The following is a 22,421-nucleotide window of genomic DNA, read 5'->3' as shown; positions in this document are numbered from 1 at the left end:
GAAATTATTACAAGACAGAAAAACAGGAAAAGTTCATGTGTTATGTACAATATGAATAATGGCTGCATTTCATGTAGGTGCTCCAGTTAGGGACCTCACACAGCCTTTTTCAAAGAAGTCGTTTAGACATGCAAAAGAAGGTAAAATAAACATAAACAGGAAGGAGAGATTGCGAGCCAGGCCTTTTTGTCTAACATCAGTGCCTGATCTCACAAATGCTCTACAGCATGAATGGGCACAAATTCCCACAGAAACATTTAAAAATCTTGCGGAAAGCCTTCCCAGAAGAGTGGAAGCTGTTATAGCTGCAAAGCTGTCTGTGTATTTAGAACAAGATGTCCTTAAAGTCCCTGTCGGTGTGTTGGTGTGGTGCTCCAGTACTTTTGTCCATATAGCATATGTGCATTCTGGTTCATGTCACTCTGTCATGACATATTTGGACACTTAAAGCAAACAGATCCAGACTGAGGGTCATAAGTAATACCTGCACTTCCTGACAAGTCAAAATGTCTTCTGTGAAAAAGACCTGTTGTGCACTGGTGTTGCCATCATTATTACTTGTGCTTTTCCTTGCATAACAAGTCAAACTGTCAACCCTGGAAAAGGCCTATTTTCTGACAGTAAAGCTCATAAAAAAAAGTCCTATGAAGTAATTTGATAGGTTCTGCATTATATCGGTGCTGTGAGGAATTCTGGGGTCCAAAACAATCCTCTTTCTCCTACAGTGCTACAGCACAGTTGCACAGTAGTGTGGAGAGGCAGGGCTGGCGATGCAAGAGTTGCTATGGGCCCCGAGAATAATCACCACCTTTCACCTCACTCGCAGCACCATGCACTGTCAGATACATACTCGGTGTAGGGAAACAGAGATGCAGACTACAGGAATGATATAGAAATATTGGCGCTATGATTAATAGCTCACTGGTTTGTTACGTATTTCATTAAAAGTACAGTCTGCCATCAGTACACAGCACCCTTCTCACCTGTCAATCAAAGCCCACATAGTTGACATTCCACTTGCATGTTGCATGGTGTGCATGCACACCTTAACCAATATGCACTGTCCTCATATCAGGACAATGCATATCATATGTATGGGGGTGGGAGGAGAGTGCAGGCTTCCACAGCCACGAAGCAACAGTACACATGGCTCATTGCTGCAATGAGGGTGCGATGTTCCTGCCTTTAATATACCCTGATTATACAATGGAATGTGAGTCACTTCTCATGGAGCCCTGTGTTCCTCCTCTCCATCTGTCTTTCTGTCCCTTCTCATATTTTGATTGCAAGGAAAATTGCACTGCATCTCTTCACTGGTCAGACATGCACCAGTCCAAACAGGAGCCTTGCATGGTCACATGCAGGAGCGAAAAACCACATTAAAGAATTAGAAACCTTGTTCAGTGTGTTTTGGTACACCACTGGCTCAACCTCCAATCTAAAACTGAAACTAATTCTGAAATCTTAATTCCTCTGAAATAACACTGCAATGTGAGACTGCTTTAACATAAAGCTGTAAATCAGTCTAGAACCATTGCAGCAGTGGAATGAAACAGACACAACACCAAGTTGTTGTTGCTCCAGTACTTTGTAAATTCTGTCCTGCTATATTAACAGCACAGATTTGATGGTGACATGCCAACAGAACACCCTGCCAATATCAGCTCTTCTTTGCCTTCAGAATCAAGTTATTGAAAGGCAACAGTGGCGACGGAGTGAAGGAAGGCTTTAAGGAGCTATATAATATTAGTTGTAAACTTTATTTTCTAGAGAGTTTTATCAATCGCTGACATCATACTTCAAATATCACATAAAGCATAATTTGTACAAACACAGAAAGGAGAGTGAGAGCTGTGTTATTTCATTTTGTTTGACAATGCTGCAAACAGAATGTTATTCATTACTACCTATAGGCAAAAAGATATGTCTGTTTCCCAGTAAAAACCTGCAGTTTCAGAGAAATATTAATTTAAACTTCTTCCATACCATGCCTGGCTTAACATCTGTTGAATAAACATTTGTTGCGTTGTTGTGTATTACACAAGAAGGTAGCGTGAAAGTGATTGTCTTTGTGGTTGCTTAGCCACTCACTTGACAGATCACAAACAGGTGCAATGTGAGCATAGCAGAAGCCATTATTCTCCCTGAAAATCAAAACTCAAATTTGCTCCCATATGTAGTGTATTTCAGGAAAGACCTCCAGCATCTCTGATTAAAAAACATTTCAGCGCCTCACCGCTTGTTCCTCCTCGTCTGTGTTCTCTCTTTTCGCTGCAGCTTTTTCCAAGAGTTCATTTTCCTCCTACATGGTTACTTGACCTGAAGGATTACTGACCTTTGTCCAGTAATAAATGATGTGCATCACGCAGGCAATCCAAATAATACCTGCAATGTATTCAGAAATTTTGCATAGGCACTTGACAGCTTGCTGACACGACTCACTCAGCTGAGGATAGCATGATCCTTCCCCAGCCTGACAGGCTCTTAAGCCGTTTAAACTGTTGTACTATTGGACAGCCAAGACACCACTTGTAGCACAAGGCTCATGGCTTCAGATTAAATTAGACTGTGGACAGTCTGATTCCATCGTCTTTGCTGGCCAGGATTTCCAGGAGCTAACCCTTCAGGTATGGGGGGTTGAGCCCAGACAGGGACTTAAAAAAATAACTCAAAAAACTTACATCCTTTGCTTTACAGACCCCGCTCATTGCACCATTTGGATACATTATTTTGATGCAGGTCTAGTTATTAAGATAGGACAATAAGACAATTGTATATATATCAGTCCTGCTATATTAACAGCACAGATTTGATGGTGACATGCCAACAGAACACCCTGCCAATATCAGCTCTTCTTTGCCTCCAGAATTATTGAAAGGCAACAGTGGCAGTGAAGGAAGGCTTTAAGGAGCTATTTAATATTAGTTGTAAACTTTATTTTCTTGAGGCTTTTATCATACCTTAACTCATGCACTTAGGCCTACACTGATTAGGTCATGCTCTTAAAGTAGCCTAACACATGGCATCCATGTCTGGGTAGTAGTTGAATTCTCTGTGTCAAAATCCACAAGCATGACATATTTTGTTATTCTCACAATTGAGATTACGTATACACAAACAGATGCATTTAGATGTTTCTAAGTGTTAGTACTTGTTCTCAGCTCACAAATTATTTATCTTATCTAAACTGTGTCAACTAGGCATAACCAGCAGGGGCAGCAAAAGATGCATGGCCTGTCATAACACTCAAACACCTACACAACACGAAACAGCTGACATGATGGATTCAACATAAAATAACACCAAATCGTCAGTTTGAAGAACAGTGAACAACAAAACACAGGAAGGAAAACTATTCAGTATGACTGACGTCTGAAGTCGTGACATATCACCCCCGAGCCACGCTTTGGGCTCATTCAGTGCTTGAGAGAGGGCATTTTGGGCAGGCATGATTGCAGTCCTTATTTTACAACGTTTAGGAGTCTCTGTGTACGACTCTTAAAAATCATACCCCGACTTACGTAAACACTGTTTTAGCTTTTTCGTGCTTAAGGCGAGTTTTAAAAGTACGTTTTTAAGCCCAACTTACTAATTAGATAAGGTTTAACACACAGTTTAATAAGACAAAAAAGTTCCCCACAGTCCGTAGGAAATTCTGTGTCAACATTCTCATTTCCCACGTCATAAGGGTAACGAACAGTCACCGTAGGTTGAGCAAGGTCTAGATTCATGATGTTATGTGGTCATTCACCGTGCCATACCTCAGTCCGAAGCAATTCAAGGGGAACTGCGTGTTTCTAATGGCCTTCAGCTGTCTGCAATGAAAAAAACAACAACAAAAAACTGTTGGTTGTCTGAATGAGAACAAGAGCAGAAATGAAGCTTTGACTGTCCACTGGTATTCTAGTATTTTAATATCAGTTTACAGGCATCATAATGTGCTATAATAATTGTTGTTTCTTTTCTTACTTGTACAGATTAAATCATAAATCTTTGCTTGTTTGAGAAATATGTTGGGTTTTTTTTCAATTGGACACAGCCATTATTTGTCTCACAATTCAGTGAACGCCTTTCTTTCCTTTAGGACTCCCCAGAGCTCAACGAACACATATGGAAATCAAAACTTTTAAAATCCACAGAGACGCAATGGAGAGCTCTAGAGCTTCTGAAATGTCTTCTTTTTATTTTATTTTTAAGCCCCTTTAAAGACCTAGATTATAGAACTGTGTCCATTGTCTATTTGATATTATTAATGTGAAAACAGGAAGTAACAGTGAGCAAGCCTTCTGTGAACTCCATTTGAACTCTCCACCCTACAGAGTAGCCAAGTGAGCTCTTTTTTTTGGTAAGGGACAGGGCGGTCTTCTCACCTTTATTATTTTAACTGCACACACAGCAGCTTAAGGTCAGAGGGCAAAGAAGAGAGAGTAGTGGTGAGCTTCGGTTCTTTACCAGCACAGAACATGTGCTTTAGCCTTTGCTGTTTGACTCCACTTGATTTCAAAGCAATAAAAGGAAATGCAGACATTGCCAGTGATCAGCATCTTGTCTGCTCTTACTGACCTTTAGGAATGTCAGTACCTTGGAACGGAGTAGGACACTGTCACACTTTAACATTTTGTAATCTAAGAGAAACATTTGACTTAATAGTAAATTGCTCCTCCACACATAGGAGGTCAACTCTGTGATATGTCCACCAGCAGGTACTGTTCTCTGGTTCTCTCTTTGAGCTTCTCAGTTCCTCCCACTTTACTATTAAAGTATGCTATCATTCAGGAGAATGTAAATCAATGTCGGCACGCTGAGGACAATTTAGATTATTCCTTATAGGGGGAACACAGTGCAGATAAAACTAGACACGACTCAAATGGTACACAACAGTGAAAGATGCATAGACAACACCATCTGCTGGACAACTCTGTACTGCAAAGAACACTGAGTATCATATCCTGCTTTCAAGACCTTCTTAAGAGAGTTAGATATTTCTGTTTGTAGCTCTGAGATGGCTTCAAATAAAACAGATTATGACAGATTACAATCTAGAATCCAGAAAATGACTTTTGCTTCTAACACGCTCTTTAAAGAAAGTTATGTGAATTGGAAGCAGAACACATTCAATAAAATGGAACATCATTTCGAACATTAAGTTCTTTATCAAATCATGTTGGAGCGGTGGCCTTTATGATTGGTTACATTCTGCCTACACTAATTGTCCACTTTAGGGATGATGTGTTGCGTTTGGTTGTGACTCAGTAAAAAAATGCGAGCAGCACAAGAGTTTCCAGTGGTTTGAATGAACAGTAGGCAAGCTGTATGATCCAAGTGACTCTGAATGTGGTATGATTGTTTGAGCCAGATGTGGCAACGCCGCCAGCTCAGAAACAGCTGCTCCGGAGGGATTTTCAAGCACGAGGGTGTTTAGAATTGACAGAGGCAGTTCTGTGGTTGAAAACAAATTGTCATTGAGTGAGATCAGAGAAGAATCAGCAGACTTATTCAAGCGAGCATGAGTGCAGTTCTGGTTTGAATGTGTTCCCTGGGAGGCAGCTAGTTATTTAGCCTGAATTATTATCCCAGTCTGGCCCTGGAGAGTGTGTAACTTTATATTTTATGTTTCTTTTTTTTTTTTTAAAAAAAAAATGCTTTGAGCGTCATTGCACTGGCTCTGTGTCTCTTCAAACTTTATGATTTTCAAAATGTATTTAAAACCGGTTGCTGAGAAGTGCTCTGGTAATCAACAACCCATCTGTGAAGCCAAACTATTTGGATGTTTACCTTGTTCGACTGTCTCCTGCAGCTAGCTGACTTAGATGCTGTCTTTCAGGGCTAGCTGCAGACAAGTTCTTTGTACACGCCTCTTTACAGTTTACCCCATGATGCTCCCTACTTTCACACAAACTACCAACATTAGCTCAAACCTAGTATATGGCTGGGCTGTATAACATTATGCTCAGTGTGTTCCTGAGGATACTGAGGATGGCTCATCTGGCCTGGAAGCCTTGCTTTGCTGCAGTCAATCCAAAACACTAGCAATACGCTTTGGAAAATGGTTGGAAAGGATAAATATCAGTACACAGGCTACAAATGTAAAGTTGAAGGTCACTCAAGTTAGTGCTCCTCTTTTCCTCCAGTCAGCACTTTATTTTGTGATAGCCTATTGTGAGCAGAGTTTTCTGGTTTGGTTTTATGAATTCAGACACTAAACAATGTGTAGTGTTCACAGCTATGGGTTGGTGCAACAGAGTGTGCAAGCCAAGGCATTTAAAGGTTTGTGTTGAATGGGAATTGTTTGCGAGCAGAAGAAAAAGTGCTGGAAATTCTCTACCAGAGATGAATCACATGAACTCAAACATATTTGAAGCCGTGCTTCAAACACTTAATGCTGAACATTACTTAAACATAGGAACACATTTCATAGTTTTCTTTTATTTAGACAACCCAAATAAAAGGCACATAACGTTGCGCATGTTTATGTAATAATTTGACAAACATACATTTAAAAAAAATGTAGGAATGTTTGACCTTTCTGCTAATCAGAAAGCCTAGCCTCTCATATATACAAAATTACCATTGTTAATGTTCTAATACAAAAGTTTTATAAAAAGGTTATCTTATCTTTCACATCTATCGTAACTACCATATCCTTGGAACTAAAATAGTTTTGTACAAAGATATACATTCAACTGCTTTCACAAGGGTCCTGGAATTTCCAATTATTTGTTTTCCTTAAAAATAAAGAGATGTTCAATTCCACAAGAAATGTTCAGTTTAACACATTATCATTGTATCAAATTTGGCAAACAGACTATCATAGTGTATCTACGTAAATGCATAAGAACAAAAAAATAAAGCTACACTAATATTTTGTTTAAAACAAAACTTGGGAAAAATGACAAACATGCATATTGCATTTTTTTTTTTAAGTATAAACTCCATCAACTCAAAGAGCTGCAACACTGTCGAGATCACTGGCATTCATTTAAAAATAGTTAATGTTCAGTAGCTACAGTGTTGGGGGTCATGCAACATCAATCTCGTCCTGTTATTTTAATGGACACAAACTTGCATTTTATAAAACTCATCCAGACCTCAGCCACATAATCATGCAGCCTGAGCAGAACTTGACTTCAAAGAAAATATGAAAAAAGTACAGCATGTATGCCATTGCACAGTAAATGATTATTTCAATGGACGGCTATGTTCAAAATCAATCTGTTGGACTTCTTGTCCCTGATGGAAGTCTGGTCAAATCTTTTAACAAATTAATGCCAAATGATTTAGGAAATCTAATAAAGCACATTTTAAAAAATAAATCAACAAATCAATATACACGGTCGATACGGTCAATTGAAAAAGGAACCAAATTCATGAATAGTGGGCTTTTAAGTGTTTCCTGAGTGACGGGTCCTTGGTAACATCTTGGGGATAACAGAAAAAAATGATTTAAAAAAAAAAAACAGTGTACATAAGAGTCAGACAAAACTAATTAGTCACCATTATGATGACAGTAACAGCCTGAAAAAGCTTCACTACAAGGCCAGGCCTTTCCATGGTCAGTCACTAGATGGCCCTCAAGTGCTGATTGGCTAACCAAACACTCAAGACTCCAATTTGATCTTTGATAATACTGCTGTTCACCTGTATGTAGGATATGCTTTCAGTGCAAGACTCACTCCATTCTGACTTCATGGAAAAATAAACAGGACAAATAGGCAAATAAAAACAAACCTTTGTGTTTCCATTCAAATAGAAAACAAAGTACAAATATTTTCATTGCCAAGAGGACAATAAGATGTCCGCTTGACTGACAAAAGAAAAAAATAAAATGCTGACATGAAAATACATTACTATGTCAACTGTACAAGTTAGTAACTGTACCTCAACAGCATACCTACTATCTGAGAGAAAAAAAGCTATAGTACTGTGAAAAAATAGTCTTCCATGCAAGTGGAAGCTGCTGTCCCTTTTACTAGACTCATTTCCTATAACATTAAATAGACAGTGATTAGCAGGCTATAGTTAAAAAAAAAACAACATACAAAGTAACACCCAGAGGCTTTGGGAGAGAACTTGTAAAACATCAAAAACAGCAATTTATAGTTATTGCTTCAGTCCATTTCTCATCTCCCTTTTACAAAAGCACAGGGGTGTTTTCCTACGGGGTCCTCAAAGGTGCTTGAGGAATCCTCTCCTCTCATTTGTCATGTCACAAATCACAGTTTCATCATTCTAACTGACTACACTAAGTTTTACGGTTGTCCTGATTTCAAGATAAATCCTACTAGATTTCTACTCAAGTGTTCTGCATCTCATGTCAGCCACTTATCACTAGTTGAGACGCAGCTGTGACTTGGGGAGCTCCTACCAGCTTGTGTTCGCTTCACAATATTCACTTCAGGGTCTGATGAAGTAAACATGGTACTGAGGGAGAAAGAGCTGGGCTCGAGGTGCAAATAATGAGGACAGGAGTCTCTTGGTTTACTTCATTTTCCCTTTCTTTCTGGCCAGTTCAATGCTCTCTCTCCATGTTTTTCTTTTCTTTTTTTTTTTTTTTACCAGGGTGGAGAAGAAGGCAAGACTTGGGACAGAAAAGACATGCTATCCACTGGCCTCATGGCGATGTTGAGTGGACCAGCCATATTCATAGGCATGGGGGTCGTTATTGCGACTGGGTGGGCTATATTCATGGGTGCCGAGGCAGGGATGTTGACAGAGGCAATGTTGACAGGCCCGGTGATGGTGACTGGGTGCTGGAGGCTGACTGGAGATGTGATGTTGACCGTGCTGGTGCTAATGTTCATTTGTGCGGCTATGGTGACAGGGTTGTTGTTGTTGTTGCCCCGGTTCATTGCCGTGGTGATTGGGGCAGAAACGGTCACTGGTGTAGCTGAGGCAGAGTTGCAGACTTCGTTACTCTCTGGAAAAAACCCAAAAAAATGCGAGAAAGATTATTTAACTGGTACTCTGCAGCAACTCAAAACAGCTGTTAATTAGAAGGATGTATTGTATGATTTCAACAGTACTAAAACATTAGGATTCAAAAGGAAACAAGTCGGATTAGAACAGGGTGATGCAACTGAAGATGTATATAACAGGCTGTTTTCATGACTACTACTGTGGTAGAGCAAGGTGGAGCAAGGCTGCAAAAATAGATCATGACACAGACAAGGTCTTAGTTTGCAGTTTAGAAGAGATGCGATACAAATGATTTGTAACCGAGGACGCTTCGGAAATGTGAACGTTATCATGTTATGGGTTATGCGTTTCTGAGACGAAAGGTATACCTTTGTTACAGGAGTTGAAGTTGGTCTGTCCGTGAGTTTTCAGATGGCTGGTGATGTAGGCTGCGCTGAGCATCTTCCCACAGATGCTACAGGTGACCTTGCCTTCATGTCGGATCATGTGGGAACGCAGTCTGTCTTTGGTGGCGAAAGCAGAGGTACAGGCCTGCAGCCACACAGCAGACGGGGTTAAAGGTCAGTGGAGTTCGAGTCCATCAACAACAACAACAGTAATAGCAATAATAATAACAGTGACAAAGGTGACAGTAATGACTCTTACCGTTACTTGGCATTTAAATGGTCTTTCTGAAGAATGCACATGCTTCACATGGCAGCTCAAGTGGTCTGGCCTACATTTAAAACAAAAAAACAAAACAATCGCTCAAATGATCTCTGCACCAAGTGAAAAGCCAGAAGTACAACCTTTCCATACATTGGAAGTGCAGAAGTACATGGATATGCTCCGTTTGCATTAATAAAGAACAGATGAATGAAAAAACCCACCCTACTCAGTGGCAGTTAATTCTATATGCTCAATCGTGCATGAAATAGTCTGACCTAGTTTCAACAGAGATGGTAAATTTATACATTTTCCACTTGTTTTCTGAGTAAACACTGAAAACAACATATTCCTCATTGATTTATTTTATAATTTATTGTTCACTGCATAACAGCAGTTGCAAAAAAAACCAATTCTTTGCCTCTTGACCTTTACAGTGAAACTCCAGCATTCACAAATTCTTCTTGGCACTGATCCTCCTCTGTCAGCTTGTTAGTTCTAGTGAAGCTGTGAGCTGAATCATGTTAAAAGTGCCATAATGGAGAGAATAAGGGTTGCAGAACTGGCAGCTGCTCCAAAACCGGAAAGTTTCATGCTGCTGGATTTTTTTTTCTCAAATACAAACGAGAGGAGTCAAGTGGAGTTTTCTTAGTAGTGCCATGAACCGGAATCAAGCTTTTCTTCTTTCCTTCTTTTTTTTTTTTTATCCCACTGACAAGGAGAGCAGACTCCAGACAGTGCCTGCCTACATATCTGGCTGAGTGGCAGTGACTCAGTGCCCTGTTATTCAGTCGCCATTCTCACTTTCCAGTATGCTGATGAATCCCTACCCCACGTCACCGTTTTGGAGGCATGCCTGAAACTGCCCTGCACAGCACACTGCTAATGTTACAGCCTGGCTAGCATACACTGCTGATGTTTTGCTCGAAGTTGTGTTGCAGCATAGAACGCTTCTGGTGTTCTACGCTGATTTACATACACCAAATGTTTTGGCTCATTAAAAGACAGCAAAATGTTTTTTTGTGTTGACAAATGTAAAATATGAAGCCACAGTGAGGCCTACTTAAACAAATTATTTGTTCACTACAGACTAAATGTGTTGACCTGAACATTACCACATGGTTCACTGAATTCCCAGGGGAAAGAGCGTCTGTGACATGCTGGCGGGAACTGCAAAGTGACAAGTGACGCCTCCCCCTCCCTCTCTACCACTGGTGCTCTCCCATGTGCGACTGTTTAAACATGTGGTTCAAATGGCGTGGGGGGTCAATACAAGTACAAGTCTCAACTGTTGCACAACTATAAATATGGAAACACAGCCACTGGGAAGCTACATTGGATGGTACATCGTCTTACAATCACTCTGCTATATGAAGTCATAAGGAAGCTGAAAAACCAAAACACCACTAGCTGAATCATTCACATACAAGTCGTGCTTTAAGCAATAGCGTCACTGTTCAGTGAACTTCTGGTAAAGCAGAAAAGAATGTAGCATCTGGCAACTGCATTCTTTGTTAAAATAAATCCTCTCTTTGTATTCACTGCCAAAAACACTAATGAATGACTGCCAACATGAAAGATGGTAATTTTGGAGTATATAAGGTAACACTGCAGTCTAGCCAGCATGTTTCACTCACTTGAAATGCAGCAAAAGCTAATTTTTGGACTGCCAAGATCATCAGGGAATAAAAGTCATGTCTGTTAGAATTTGTTTAACATTATGTTATTTTTAAATTCCATGCAGACAAGTCATAACTTTTCCCTATGACTCTGGAATGCAACCAAAAGAGAGTGATATTACTTTCTGTCTCCACTTCCATAAGAACAAATGAGATCTCAGAGGCTTACTTCCTGTTTACAGCAGCCTTGCAACTTATTGCTGCTTGTTGATTGAGAGCTTAGGCATAAACTAGATCAGCTGTAAAAAATAATTTTTCGCATTTGCCCCCATTGTCTCATCACATCATTATTTGCTATTGTCAGTGCAGATTGTCCCTGTTGCTGCTCATGTTATTACCTACCAAACACCTCCTCAGATACATATAAAGAAGAGCTCGTCTTTTAGTGCCCTTTTCACTGGGTGTAACATGTAGAGTCATAGTACCTGCACTGAAGACGCAACTCAAACAAACCAGTTGCTAGTGCACAGAGAGGACTTGATACTCAGCTTACCCATGTTGGAGAACAGTTCAAGTTATGTTTTTGAGAGTCCCATGTTGCACCAGGCCTCACTTAAGAAGCGTGTTTACTGAATTAGCTGGATAACTGGAGTGAATAATACCTGAAACAGATGCTTCAGTTCATGCTCCACGCAGAGGGATTTGAAGAGACTCCATATTTTAGTGAGCAACGTTGTCTATTAAAGGACTAATCCTGCTTTGCGAGACGGGGCGTGAGAACAAATAAAAACCAAATATTTTCACAGCTATTCACTGACATATACCAGTAGCACACTTTAAAATCACTTGAACTGCCTGTACTAAGAATGTTTAATGTAGTATGAATGTCAAGCTTTTTCTCCACCATTATGCTATTGGTCTAGGGGGAAACATAACTTAATCCACCACCTCAAGAGCTACATGAGGAATGTGCAAAGACATTTGAAACGGGTAATATTATCTCCCCATGAAATTGGTTGCTAGCACTAAGCAGCCATCTCTTGTTGAGGGTTTGCCAGTCTGACTTACTATGACAGACAAGTGTGTCTGGCAGCAAAAGAAAAATCTCTTCACACTAGAAATACGAAAGGGTGAAAACTATTTTCATCTTTTAACGATAGTTCAAATAATGTCAATGGCCTTTCCGGAAGGGACAGCATTAGAGAGCTACTAAATAAATAACTACGTTTCTACCATTACTATAAAACACAGAATAAGTGAGACAAAAGTGAACAGACTTCTTCCCAATATAAGCGTATGTTTGTCAGCTGCATTATCGACAGAAATAGTGCTAGTGGCCGTTGTTCTCTTATGAGAAACCAGCCCAATTTCAAATCAGTCACAATATCTGAGGATGTCTAACTCAGAAAGGCAACACATAGAACAAACTGTCAAAAAAAAAAAATAGGTACCCTACCTGGAAAAGCCTTTCCCGCACACAGAACATACATAGGGCTTGTGGACTCCACCGTCATGAGAGCGAACATGGTAGGTCATTCGGTCCTTCCTTTTAAAGCGTTGCTGGCAGATGGGACATTCGAAAGGTTTCTCATCTGAATGGGACAGCTTGTGGCGATTCAGGTGGTAGACATCACGAAAGGCCTTGCCACACATCTCACAACCGTGGTTTTTCTTGACAGGTTTCGCGGGTTTCTTGGGGATGTTCTGCTGTGGCACACTGCCCATTGCAGATGATGTCATGATACTTGAGGAAACAGAAGTGGTTGCTGTGGAGAGGATGCCTGCTACAGTAGAGATGTAGGAAGGGTTGCCGTTGTTCTCTCGTGGCATGGAGGAAATCATAGGTACCATGGTGGGGGCTGTCTGGGCTGTCTTCTTTGGCCGCGACACCATCTTGATACCGGTGTGGCTGGACTCATGACGTCGCAGGTGGTAGCTGTCACGGAAGGCCTTGTTGCAGTAGCCGCAGATGAAAGGAGTTTTGCCTTTGTGCTCCTTCTTTATGACAGGCACTGGTGGCCGCACACCTCCTCCGCTGGCCACATTGTCTTTTAGGAGATCAGCAGCGCTCGTGGGGGGCTTCTGGTCGATTTGGATCGGCAGGACAGGCTTCTGGTCAACTTGTTCAGCTCCTGCATTTAGAAGTGGCAGCAGACTGTTCTGGGCCACCTGGTGCTGGTGGTGAAGGGCTTCGTTGGCCTGCTGATGAAACAAAAACACAAATACAATGTCTGCATAAGAATCACAAGTCCACAAAAACAGCAAAGGTTAATAAGATGTTACAGAATACAAAATGGGCACTGGAGCTGTCATTAATGAGGTTCACACAGCATGCCACTAATGCAAAAGAATCCAAATACAGTCAATGAAAAATGATCCTATCATGACAGTGCTGATTCATCATGTGACTGCAAAGGAAGCATACCAAATTAGAGGCATAGCAGAGGCCAGAGCACTGAAGAGCAGGCCACTGGCTCAGCTACAGAGCTCAGTTAGAGGACATAGTTCTTGTAGCTGCCTTCACATATTACACTTCCTACTGTTTAGCCACCTCAAAATGAAAGCTCTGCAGCAAAAATAATTAGGGCTTTAACTGGGAAGCAGCTGCACAGTATATATAGATATATCTATATATATATATATAGATATATCTACATATATATACATAGATATATGTATGGATAGATATATCTATATATATAGATATAGATATATGACTAGACTTTGTCAGCTTTGTTGAGTTATGTTCTAATGAAGGTTAGAAATTAGTCTAAATCTCCATTTTGACAATTACACAGATCAGATCAGTTTTTAACAAGCTGACTACCCCACCCCCAACGAAATGCCTTAGATTCTTGTTTACCCCAGGACTGCCCTGTCAACATCCATTGAAATTAACAGAAGCAGACAGAGATGCAAACACACGAATGGAAAGGGCGGGTGTTAATGGTTATTGATGAATTTATATTACCGTAATTCAGATTTCTCTGTGGCTCTGGCTGAACTTGTAAAGGAGAAATATGCTTTAATTTGGTTAACTTTGGTTAACTTTTTTAACCTCTTTTTTAGTTTTTTCACTCGTCTCAAACATATTTTTATCACAGCCAACACTGTTGTTTCGGTAAACGGACACAGTCAAGACAACTATGTTGTAAACCACCAGCAAGAAAGGGAAAGGTGAAATGCTTGACCTTTCCCTTTGAGGTTCAATCATCCATCGAAGAAGGCCAGCCAAGAAAGGAGTTGCAAAAGAGGAGGCAGTGGAGAGAAAAGAAAAATGAACCACACAATGTCCTCCTTATGTCATCTAGCCTATTGTGAGAGACACAAATCTGAGCAGTGATGCCTCAGCGGGGGATCTTTGTATGCTCATCTTCATTGATTTGGCTCATCTATTCATGAGACAGGGACATTGTTTATCCACACACTACTCAACTAAACTAGCCGTCATTCCCTCATATGCAATAAGACCTGGGAACTCGTGGAGAATGCCATCAAAACCAACTCATCCATTTGTCCAAGCACCTGCTCACACTTGCCACCTTCCAGGATTAGTCATCATCATGCCAGTCCGCTGGCACACCAGGGGTGGGGGGGGTGGGGCTTTATGTTTGGGTGGGTGAGCCCTCTTTGTGAAGCTTGTGAACAGCAGACATAGCTGCTGCAGACAGACCGCCTCGACACAGAGGTGCAGGGCCTGTAAGCTGCTGTGCCTTCATGCAGCTCTGACCATTTTGACACAAATGCGCTCTGACAACTGGGGCTGCTCCCTCATAAATAACATCAAAATGGAGGGAGTGTCCTGATGGCTCCACGGGCCACTGTAGACTTGAATTGAGCTCATGGTCTGAGTCAGATTATGCACTGTCTTTCTGAAATCTTTTGTCACACTCTACAGCTGCTTGCCCGAAATCCTAGTTTCTATGAAACAAACAAAAACTATAACTGACAACATAAAAACATAAGGAAAGCGGGAAGATTGTCCTACAGAAAATAAAACTTGCACATATCATATCATGTGCGATATGTACAAGTTTTACGTATTTTTTTTTTTTTAAGTAAAGTAATTTTTCTGGTACATGTAAAGTCTTTTATGTGTGTTTATAAGTTTGTTCTAGCTTGTTCTTCACTTGTTTACAAGTACTAAAATCTTAGCCCGCTACTCAGGGCCTTTGTTGAGTAGACAGAAGCTCTTGTAAAAAAACAGAAAAATAAATAAATATATAAAATCAAAAATGAAAAAACAATCACTTTGTAATGTCTGCAATCCCTATTTTTTTCATAGCCTGTAAACCTTTACAAATATTGCATAGACGAAGTACCTTGCTTGTTGATGCTGCAGGTGTTTCAGTTCTGCTAGGAGTGCGCAAAATATTTTAGTTGTGGTTTTTATATATTAACTCTTTTGCCTTGGGTTGGACTGCATTTAAAAGGATGATAAAAGCAATTTATAATCAACTCACCATGTCATCCTTCTCCCCAAAACACTGAAACCAATTAGCCAAAGGTGGCAAAAGTAGTGACATTTAGTATAGCAAACGGTCCTGTCAGGAACAAGGAATAGATACAAAATAGCTGCGAGATGGAAAGCAATTTAAAATATGTGAAACATGTATCACCTGAGAGCACTAAGAGATCTCTTGATTGAAGAAAACGGCAAACAATTCTTAAATGTGGCCACAACTGGGACTTAACAATGAGGTACTGTGAAAAAAGACTCAGTGGGAAGGTGACTTAAGAAGAACGAACCAACATTTAAAACAACCCACAAGCACATCGCTCACGTAGCATATTTGTGGCAGACTGATCGGTTATTTTCTTGGAATCACAGCTATGACGAAATTTGTTTATCTTGATGTACTCAAGAAAGGCATCTCAACCCTTTAACTAAGAAGACAGATTTCACACAAAATGGGCGGTGATGAATAATATTGACAAATAATACTCATCTGCTGCACTGCTATGCTTCGGGGGGCTTAAAATAAAAACCCAAGGCCAAAACTTGATACCCAAACGTGAAATCATACATCAAGCAGATAAAACCTAAAAAGTTCACCCTGTTCCAGCACAAGCACTACGGACACACACCATGTGATGAGATATTTGTAACAGTGATGTGACACACTCTTTAGACCACCAAAGTCACCCATAATTTGAACCTGTGCTATACACGGTAATATTTACAGACATTCCACTGTTATCAGCTTTTGTTTGCTAAAAGGCATTATAACTACAATTGTGAAAGATAATACACCTTTTAATAATAGGCATTTTGGCCCTGAAAGCGGGAAAAACACAGGTGCAACTAGTAACATTAAAAAAAGACGGCATTCCATTTAAATGAGCTAGTTCCTGTGTGCTGGTATTGTGCGTGACAGTTCACTGTAGAACTTCTGAGCAACCGTTAACGACATTTTGTTTCACCTGTGCTTTTCCTGCTATGACAAGTCAAAATGTCTGCCTCGAACAAGGTCTTCTGTTAAAAACATGTACATAGATCATGAATACACAGTACATGAAACTGATGAAATATTTCTTATGTTCACAATATTTAATGTTCTGTTCTGTGTCGTCATGAACAAACCAATGGAGTCAGGTAGCCAGCTAGTTGGCCATGCCAAGTGGACAGGTTACTTCACCTAGCTAATCCTTTGGCGACGTATTGTTAACAATGCAACACCAGTTACAGCTAGCAGCAAGTGGAGCTTGTCATATGAAGCACCATCTGCAATGCTGTGCTTAAATGGGACAACTGGAGAAATTCATAGGGTATTTCAAGTCTGGCTACAGTTTAAAGGGCATTTCAATTCTGTTAAAAAAGATTGCAATGTAGATCTTAGATAGTGATACTACATTTTGGGCAGATTGCCCACCCCTACCTGAAAGTGAGCCTTTTATATCTATAGAGAGAGTAGGTCATCTTCCACAAAGTCCAAAGTTGCACCGCCATCTTTCTACAGATGACATTTGAATTTAATAATATATTTTACATAAACTGTGAATTGAATTTCTTCCAAAAGGGGGTTGCTGGTTATGGTAGACCTCTTTCGAGCAAAAAGCTACATCTGCGGTACACACTGCTGAGCACCGAATCTCAGACAGAAAAACTAGTTGGTGAAATTCTCATTATCTAATGACCCAAATATTTTTTCAGGAGTTGGTGGAGAACAAACCAGAGCTAAAATAACAGACCTTGCCTTGTGGCCCCAGACATGGCTACGAATGAATGATAATGTTGTGTCAAGTCCACTGGATGTGAGAGTAGTCAAGAGTTTGCTATAATATTAGCCATTATTTGGTGGCTATCTATAGATTATCTTGACATGTTTCGCTTGGCAAAGGCAAAATGATCAATGTAAATTTGATTATTTATCGTACTGATCAACAACAAATCAACAAAATGGCTTCCAAAGGCAAGGTACAAGGCAGCTTTCTTTTGACCAGATTTATGTCTCACAGTACATTCTAAGGACATTTTATTAGTTTAAGATGAGTCAATCTTTCAAGCACTTAACATTTTCAGTGTAGTGCATCCACCTGTTGAACGTAATCTTCTTTTAGACAATAGTGAGCTTGTCAGTAAAATGCTTCAGTAAAATTAGCAAAATGCCTCTAGAGTTAATTGACACGCAGCATTTTTTAAAACACTTCTGTATGATAATTCAGCCTATATGGTGACTTTTCTTGAGTGGATGTTGCAGTCTACAGAGGAAGCAAGAATGGAGTTTCAGGCACAGAAGGATTACATCATGACTTTGTCACTTAGGGGAAGTTTTTTTTTTTTTAGCATTTTCCTGATTTTTTTCCCCTCTCCTTCCCTGCAGAATTACTGTATCACTGTGCATCTAGAGTTCCCCTGGTCTAAATAACACGATTCACCAGGGGCCTTAACTTAAGTCTGATGGATGCTGGATTGTGTAATGGATAACTGCACATTTATCAACAATAGAAGAGGATACAGCAGTACTTATGGCCAATATTCAAGCTCATTTATACAACAGTTTGTTTAATTGAAAACACTTGAAGAAGTATTTTAAAAGGCATGTGTTAGTCATCATCTTTTAATCTACATCTGTCAATAAAATACTATTCTTTTAAAAGATAATACAGTGAAGAACTTTAAAACTCAAAATTGTGCAAGGCATAACAGTAGCTGAATGAAATATTGCTCTCCTACATAAAGTGCTTGAATGCTAACTGCACACAGATTTACATGAGACTGACACAGTAACACTGTGAGGTACATAATACATGCAGGGCTTCTGGCTAGATGCCAGATGCTCCACAACAAGCCACACCGTCCAGCTGCCTTTTTCATCATGAAGAAATACTGCTCAAATATGCAAGTACGTGATCAGTCAGAGATCAGACAGCAAAACATTTCTAACAATACAAAACAGTGACAGATCCCCAAAACTGTGACATCTAACTTAATTTTATTATAAACAAGATGAAACCCACAGTGCATTATTTATGCTTTTTCCAACTCTTGCTTGCCTAATACTAGCCAGGGCAGGTGTTGACAACACAGGACAAGAAATTTTGGCTTGTATGGCAACACCTTTAGAGAGAAACACTGATATTCTCCTAGAAACTATTTTATATAATAGTTTCACTTTCCTTGTAGCACTTCTACCAACTCCATCTCTTCTTGACTGCTTCTGCATCCTCTGCGACATATCTCATCAGTACACCCTCTCAGCACCAGTTTAACACTTTTTTTTAAAAGATATTTACTTAACTACTTATCAGTACAGAAGATGGCAAGTGGTACAAAGTAAAAATGATCCTTTATGAGAATTAAACAAACATTATTGGCTGGCAAGTCCCAGGGACTCAAAGTACGACCAACAAGATCTATACCCCCCCACAATGTTCTCAATTATGTTAAGTCACTCATACCTTTATATTTTTTGCAACTGTTTTTGCACACTTTTTGCACTGTTTTTCTGTTCTTGTGAGCTGCCACGACAAGTGAATTTCCCCACTGCGGGATCAATAAAGTTCATCTTATCTTATCTTAAGCTGCAGTAAAATGATCAACTTAACAGCCAGGAACTCTGTTGTGAACATATGAATTAAATCATGAATATTTTTGTAGATGTATGTGAATGATACTGAACAGCTGCAAAGTTCACTGAGGAGGTTCTTCTCATGAGGAGTTTGTCAGTGCCGCTAACACGGGCAGAACTTAAGAGATAATACAGGGGGAAAAAACTACTTAAGATTTATAAATATACCCAACATTGCAAAATGGTGAGAGACTTGGGATAAAGGTTACTGTCTTGACCAAAAACGGACAAAATGTCAGCATTAGAATAAAAGTCGAACGCGCGGCAAAGTGCTTAATCATTTGAAATACCGTCTCCATGAAAAACTCGGGGTCTTTCATTTTCATGTTCACACTAGGCTAGATTCTTTCAGGCTAAGTAAGGCCACGGGAATAAAACATTTCATTCATTTCATTGAACAATGGACTTCCATCTTAGCACACAGTGCAAATCACTAAACCGTGGCAGATACCACTCAACAGCAGAACTCACTTTCTGCCTGTAAATGGATTTATAAATTGCGCAATGCCGTTGCTAATTTCAAATGTGCCTCTTCGTTGCTAATGTTAGCTGATGTTGTGTGCATAGTTTGCATTCCTTTCCGCCGCGTCTGCCAGAATAAATAGCTAGTTAATAAACAGAGAGCCACACAGCGCCGGTTATCAAGTCATGTAACGTTAGTTTTGCAAGCTCATTACAGCAGCCTCGCCCAAATAAAGCCAAATTAGCCAACGAGATTGATGAAGGCAGCCTACACATCGTTAGCTAACTTGGCTAGTTACTGCCGAACCGGCTGAGGCAAGCGGAAAGTTCACCGCGGACTTGCGAATCGCCGTTAGTAAATCTCAGCAGCTGATAACCTAACGCTAAGTATACACCTATCCAACCTTATGAACATTAAATACTTTAAAACAAAATCAGCCGTGATACTACCCGCGTTGCAATAAAAACCTTCGACGGCGTTACATCTCATTATCCTACAGCGTCCGATCAAAGCCCTCAATCACAGGAAAAAAACAGGTCTGTCTCGATTGTAACGGTGCAGTGGCGTCTCCGGGCTTACTTCAAATGATCCCGCATGTTTTGCTGGCTTCGACTTGGCAAACAAACTTTAAAAATCACAAATGTTGTCGAGTTATTTAACATCCATTATCTAAGTATCCATACAAAAGACAAAAAGGCCATATTTGTCAAAGACTCGTTGGGGAGAATTGATTTTTTGTTCTAGCGTCATTCCCAAGCCTCACAGCTGGAAGCCTGGATTCATATACCATTGTTTTGCTTGGTTACTTGATCCTGGCATTACTCGTTAAAAAACTGGTTTTACCGCTAAAATATTCTGTGCTTATATTTTTTTACGGTTGTTTGAAGACCTATCCCACTTTCCCTCGTAAAGAGTGAACTTACTTGAAAAAGAAACGTACTCCAGCTCGGCTCCATTTCCACACTTACTAATTCTGTAGGAAACCAAGTAGAAGCCTACAACAAAGCAACCAAACATGGCAGCTGAAACAACTTCCGGTAACCTCGAGGGCTGAACCACAATACGCTATATTTAGGGGGATTTTAATTTAAAAAGAATACATATAATGTTTTGTATAGCTCGGAAAACACACACAAACAAGTACATACTGGTAACTGCAAAATATATTCAAAAATATTTTGCTAGATATTTTCTGAGTCGTTCCTCTCCTATTAAAGAACTAATTTGACGAAGTTGGATAACGACAACACCCCCCTATATGTGTTTTCGCTTGTTCTGCAAGGGGCATTTTTTATAATCGAGTACTGTCGCATGTGCTTGGGATACGATTACATTTCAGTAACCTTTCATTCGTCATTATAATAAAATTGGAATTGTAAAGCGGTTTGTTGTGCATTATAAACAAGCCCTTCTTATTTCAAACAGTGAGAACTGTTAGTTTTAAACGGAGCAATAAATAATCCGCTTGCTTAGCTTTTTATTTTCATTCGCGGGGACGTGGATGAATGAAAACGAAAGAGCCCATACATTGCACGAATTGCCTCTAGTGGATCAAAGTACCATACACCCAGTCTTCTCCTTTCAGACGAATATTCCGATTAAGTTAGATAGAATTAAAATTAAAAATGTACTATTTTCGCATTTATTCAAGGAAATCACTTAATTTCTGGTCAGCTGAATGGGTGATTGGATGAATATTTTGTTTCTAATGTTCTTTTGAGATGTTTGTTAAGATGGTCTAAAAACATTTGAGCCTAACATTTTACAGGTTCTGATCTTTTAAAAGTAAAGTGTGTGTATGTCTAATGAAAAAACAAACAAACAAACAAACCAACAAACAACAACAAAGTCCACTTTTTAGCAGATTTGTTTATTCAACAATCCTCCTCAGAACCTAATAGTTATTCACTGGGTTATAATAAGATAGGCCTTTACTAGTCCTGCACTGGGAAAATTCATAATACAGCATCAATCTGTATAACCACTGATTAACACACATGTAGTGGACTCAAACTCAAAAGAAACATTTGATATACTGTTTAAAAACTAGTATCTCTTTTATAGCAGGGTAATAGGTCTTAGAAGCAGGCAGGAAGTCTCAGGAGGAACGCAGGACGCCTGTGTGTGTTCAGAGGACACTTTCAACCTTGTAGGCAGCCAAGAAAAAAGTACAGAGCATCTGGAGATACAAGAACAGTAGGTAATGCCAGATGACCTTCATAAACAATAAGAGCTGTAGAAGCTCAGATAACCAGAACACATACATTTAAATCTGGTTAGAAACAAATTTACAGTAAGGCCCATGTCCTTTCCCAATTGCATTTTATGTAAAATGTCTTAATAAACTAAAAGATAAACCTCTCTGTTCAGCTAATGATTAGCTTATGAATACAACAATCAGTTTCAAGTTAGTGTCATCAAATCAACACAGTCCACGTTGTTTGGCAGCACCAGAAAAAGTATAAATAAATAAAAAGTAAAAATAAAAAGTATAAATTACCTACATAAACAAGTAGCATTCCAAACAGTGTTGACTTTTGCATCATGAGTTTAGAACCACAGTATTTGTATTTTTTTTTAAAATCATCCTAAATCCAATGACAAATCTCAAATGAAGTTGCAACTTCCCACTAACTCTCAAATGACATTAAGATCTGAACAATGATAACTTACAACCTCAGCCAAAATAAGATTTGTCCGTCCAGC

The 22,421-nt window shown here is 39.6% G+C and overlaps 1 protein-coding gene across 1 annotated transcript; it reads right to left on the bottom strand.

Moving 5' to 3' along the window:
• Nucleotides 1-6,410: 6,410 nt before the first annotated feature.
• LOC124070753 (vascular endothelial zinc finger 1-like) lies at nucleotides 6,411-20,770 on the bottom strand. The gene is made up of 5 exons (XM_046410953.1): nucleotides 20,639-20,770; nucleotides 12,637-13,382; nucleotides 9,562-9,631; nucleotides 9,285-9,447; nucleotides 6,411-8,917 (listed from the first exon to the last, which is right to left on the bottom strand). Exons 1-5 carry the CDS (start codon nucleotides 20,669-20,671, stop codon nucleotides 8,553-8,555), a joined length of 1,377 nt encoding a protein of 458 aa, XP_046266909.1. The 5' UTR covers nucleotides 20,672-20,770; the 3' UTR covers nucleotides 6,411-8,552.
• Nucleotides 20,771-22,421: the final 1,651 nt, after the last annotated feature.

Source organism: Scatophagus argus, chromosome 14 (genome assembly GCF_020382885.2).
Source record: "Scatophagus argus isolate fScaArg1 chromosome 14, fScaArg1.pri, whole genome shotgun sequence".
In the NCBI taxonomy this organism is placed as follows: domain Eukaryota; kingdom Metazoa; phylum Chordata; class Actinopteri; family Scatophagidae; genus Scatophagus; species Scatophagus argus.
Note: the sequence above shows the minus strand (reverse complement) of the source record. Positions and strands in the feature narration are given on the sequence as shown.